This window comes from Myotis brandtii, unplaced genomic scaffold, assembly GCF_000412655.1.
Source record: "Myotis brandtii unplaced genomic scaffold, ASM41265v1 scaffold579, whole genome shotgun sequence".
Lineage (NCBI taxonomy): Eukaryota > Metazoa > Chordata > Mammalia > Chiroptera > Vespertilionidae > Myotis > Myotis brandtii.
This window is the reverse complement of record NW_005370171.1, coordinates 389,186-393,925: the sequence shown is the minus strand read 5'-3', so window position 1 is coordinate 393,925 and position 4,740 is coordinate 389,186. Positions and strand designations below refer to the sequence as shown.

The window sequence follows — 4,740 nt, the reverse complement described above, 5'->3', positions numbered from 1 at the left end:
CAGGACGGCAAGGCCCGCCTCTGAAGGACTCACGCAGGGGGCGACCAGGCTCGGGCTGCTCTGTGACACCCTGCACGGCCAGCGCTTCAAAACCAGGAGGTGAGGATGCACGGAGATCCGACGCCGAAGAACTTGCAAACGTGTGAACACCCATCACCAGCCTCGTGGCCTCTCTCGCTAAAAGGGCGCCGGCGTGTCCTCCGGGCTGGAGAGGAGTCACCGCTCCGGCCGGGCAGGCCGTGGACGGAGGGGGCGCTGGCTACGCTGCAGCAGCGTCGGGGGTGATTAGCTCCCCAGGAAGTAACCAGTCTTTAGCAAGAATTTGCAAGTGGAAGACACGAGCTGATGAAATTAGTAGTTGTTGTTTCATTCCATGTCCTGTGTCCTCCTTGGATACATGCTGTCTCATGAATCTACGTGGACCACAGGCGAGCAAACAAGTGACCACAGACTCATTTGCTGCCGAGTTAGAATTCTTCCACCACGAACTGTGCCCCCTGCCCTTCCGCAGAAGCTTCGGTGTTTGAGAGGAGCCTGCATCGACCCTCTGCTTTCCCGCCCTCTCCCCCCGCACCAGCTCTTCCCGGGGCTCATCCCAACTGGGCCCGGCCACGCTGCGCTTGACATGAGGACCCCCCAGAATATCGCACAGGAATCTCCCCGGCTGCCTTCTTCACGCGTCTGTTTCACGCCAACTGCAGAGGCATCTGTGTTCACTGGAATCGAGACAGAGGTGGGCGGCACCCGAGCAACTTTTAATAAAATAAAATGAAGGAGAGCAGTCATCCCATTTCTAAGGTAACTGATCTTTTTACTAGAATTTTAAAATACAGCTTTTGTATAGACGCGCTTACGGCATTTCGAGATTATCCCGGATGGTCATCTCTGAGCCCTTCCCATCTGGTATATCGCACTGCAGAACGCCCAGGTAGGAAACATATGCCCACGCTCTTTGTAATCACTTAAAGCTAAATGCAGAATGTGGGGCAGGCCGGAACACCTTGAAATAATGCTTAACTAATCACAAAGCAGCTCTTCTGCAATAGGTGAGCGGACCTCTAATTAGACGGAGGAAATAAAGCTGCCACGGCAGGATGAAGGGATAGAGAGAAATGCGCAGTAATTACTGCCTCATCGTCAATGGAAGCAGCATCACCCACGGCTCACGAAGCAGAGGAAAAGCCCGCAGCTCTGTAAGCGACCAGGCCTCCTCCCTGGTGCTGGGAGCTGGGCACACGCAGGCTGACCTGAGGTCGCCAAGAGTCGCTCGCAAAGGGAGACGTGGCCGTCAGGGGCGGGAAGGGCATGTGGCAAACGGAAGAATCATGGTACCTGTTTTCATTTTTTAAAAACATATATTATAATTGATTTCAGAGAGGAAGGGAGAGAGAGAGAAACATCAATGATGAGAGAGAATCATGGATCGGCTGCCTCCTGCACACCCCACACTGGGGATCGAGCCTGCAACCCAGGCAGGTGCCCTGACCGGGAATCCAACCGTGACCTCCTGGTTCATAGGTCAATGCTCAGCCCCTGAGCCCCGCCAGCCGGGCGGCACCCGTTTTCTTAATCGCTCTCACACCCCCACGCCAGGCGAAGGCCGCTGCTCACTCAGGACCGGGCAGGGCTGCGGCTGGGATACTCTTTTCAGCGATCGGTGGTAAATGCAACGTGTGAACGGCGCCCGCGGGCAGTGGCTGTACATTGGAGGGGACGTTGGGGAGGACTCACATTCTGTCGCTGGGGATGATCTTGTGTCCTTCTCGGAACCAGGTCACCTGGGGCCTGGGGTAGCTGCGGAGGGGCGGCAGGTCCAGGACGGCCGCCTGTCCCTCGGGCACCGTCTTCCTCTGCTCTCCAGCCAGGAAACTGCCCATATCTGCGGAGACAATCAGGCCTCTTAGGTTCTAGAAGGCTCTCTCTGAGGGGGAGGGGCCCAGGTGGAAGGAACTGCATTTCACAGCATCCCCGACGTGGCGAGGAGGAGCCGGGAGGAGAGACTGAGCATGTGCTGACGGTGCCGGCTGGCGGGGAGAGGCCCGGGCCAGGTGCCCACGGCCAGGTGCCCACGGAGCGCCATCAGCAGCCTCGCCCGCGCTACGCTGCTGTGACAAGACGGGTGCTAATCCTTCCCCCTGGACTAGCTGCTGGAAGCTGCCCAGAGCCACAGGAGCCGGAGGCCGCTCTAACATAGAGCGCTCAGACATCTCCCGCTCCCGAACCCCTCATGCTGGTTTCCCCACGCCCCGCCCGCCGGCGCCCCTCTCCGTCTCTCCTTCCCTTCGTTCCTGGGGTGACTGCTCCCTCACAGCTCTCCTGGGGTGAGCCATTTGCAAGCCCGGGCTCATTTCAGAGGCGCTGACTTAGTTTGGGGCAGGTGGGCGTTGTTCCAGTCTTTGTGCTACTTGGTACCAATTTAGAAAATGAGGTCATGGGAAAACCAGCCATTAGCATGTGGGTATAAGTGGCCAATGTTTACATTAGTAACGTCTGAAATTTTTTGAATGATTAGGCACACACATATGTGTATATGCATACATTTGTCTGAATATATAGGAATTTGGAACAGAATATCTCTATTATCAATGGCTTTTTTATCCAAGAGAAACTATTTCCTATATTACAAGCAGCATTTAATAGTCTAGGAAATAGATTTAATAGATTAGGAAAGCAGTTGTGGTTATTTTAAAGTAAAATTTGTTATCAAAGAGCAGGAGAAAACAGAGGTGAGAGAAAACATAGGAGATAAAGGAGATAAATCATTAAGCAAGAAAAAGTCCAAAATTTAATTTTACAAAATAGCATTTACTAGATGATCATAAATTCTAAGCCGTTAACTTATTCGAATGTCTGGGGTGTGACTTTATTGATAACGTTTTCAATGTTTCCATTGGAAAAGCTCTAAACAGCCCTGCAGACAGATTGGGCCGAGTGGCTTCCCCACAATTCAGAAACGTCGCTGCCTTCCTAGTCATGGAAGATGTAAGTGAACGTGGGTGAGATCTGCACTCAGGCCCCAGCAGCCAGGGCACAGGAGAGCAACTGGGAATCGCTTTACTTCGTGCGGAACGCTGACCACTGCGGGCCTGACTGGGCAGAATAACGAAGGAGAGAAGGCGGCCATAGCTGCTCAGCACGGCCCCGCCAGGAGCGCGTAGGGTTCTCTGGCCTCTGTCAGGATGCACGAGTGTGGAATTTAACATTTCATGATGCCCTTTGCTTTCTTTGAAAGGAAGAGACATTCTGGTAGCAGACAGGCCACTGTAGATGGACTGGACCTGTCACAGGTTATGGACTAGAAAAGTACTAAATGCTTTACATGGGCCAGCTCCCCTCACCTGGTTGAATCCCGGCTCCCCCAGAATTCAAGCTCCCTACTTTCAAAAGTTTCCTTCTTCAAAATGGGCCCGCCCAACAGGATTCACTAGCCCCGTGGTCAGCAAACTGCGGCTCTCGAGCCACATGCGGCTCTTTGGCCCCTTGAGTGTGGCTCTTCCACAAAATACCACATGTGGGTGCGCACGTACAGTGCGATTGAAACTTCGTGGCCCATGCGCAGAAGTCGGTATTTTGTGGAAGAGCCACACTCAAGGGGCCAAAGAGCCACATGTGGCTCGAGAGCCACAGTTTTCCGAGCCGCAGTTTGCCGACCACTGAACTAGCCCAACAGGATTAACGAACTCACTGTTACATCAACCCGCCTGGGATGTGACGAGCCATGGGCTCTGGTCGTGCAGCTCAAGGATCTCTGAACACATCATCACTGCAAGGAACGGATTCTAACTTGATGAAAAGTTACCGAATTAGGTTTAATTTTTTATTTTAAAAACACTGACTGTGAATGTAACGGAAGCTCAGAGCAGCTCACTAATTCATAAAGCAGAGGCAGCTTGTTCTGCTTATTTTATTTCCACCCTCCACAGCAGGGGTCCTCCAACTACGGCCCACGGGCCACATGCAAATACAAATACTGTATTTGTTCCCGTTTTGTTTTTTTACTTCAAAATAAGATATGTGCAGTGTGCATAGGAATTTGTTCATAGTGTTTTTTAAAACTATAGTCCGGCCCTTCAACGGTCTGAGGGACAGTGAACTGGCCCCCTGTTTAAAAAGTTTGAGGACCCCTGCTCCACAGCGCTTACTGGGCCCTCGATCAGCTGAACTGAAAGGTGCCCTTCCCCTCATCAGCCCCATCACCATCAGACCAGCCACCCCCGCAATTCCCTTCTCTCTCCACCGGTTTCAGCAGGGACTCTATTCCAAGTGGGACCCCAGACAGAAGCCAGCCCCGAGGCGGCCGAAGGTGACTGACGGGCACCCCACCCTGTCACTGGACCGTGGAGATCTCAGTGGACACGTACACGCGACGTGGACCTCCGATCTTCTCTGCAGGAGCGCGCCCAGCCGGTCCGCAGCGCCGGGATCACGTACCTGCCGAACACGGACACAGCGTTAGTGACGCCTCCCACAGCAGCCGCCATCCCACCCGGCGCTCCACTAAGACCGTTTCTAATAAGTAATGTCCGTGCAACCCTCCCTGCCCAGCAGGCCTGCTGCCGCTGCGATCTGTTGGAGGGATTACTCAATCCATCCCCGTCCCCCACCGCTGTCAATGTCCCGGGAAACGGGTTTCAGATCTGCCGTGTTCATCGCTGCACCCGGGGTGCCACCTCAGTGCTGGGCACCTGTGCACGCAGGAGCCGCTGGCCGCTCCCGGGGCTGGAGGGACGCCAGCCCCAG

At 54.1% G+C, this 4,740-nt stretch overlaps 1 protein-coding gene across 1 annotated transcript in view; it reads right to left on the bottom strand.

Moving 5' to 3' along the window:
* Positions 1-4,740, bottom strand: part of SDK1 (sidekick cell adhesion molecule 1) — a 339,428-nt gene that overhangs the window by 324,512 nt on the left and 10,176 nt on the right. The window contains exons 2-3 of the mRNA XM_014549990.1: positions 4,362-4,431; positions 1,732-1,879 (exon numbers count right to left, since the gene is read on the bottom strand). Coding sequence (XP_014405476.1) covers positions 1,732-1,877 — 146 coding nt within the window. The 5' untranslated portion in view covers positions 1,878-1,879; positions 4,362-4,431. The remainder of the gene's footprint in view (positions 1-1,731; positions 1,880-4,361; positions 4,432-4,740) is intronic.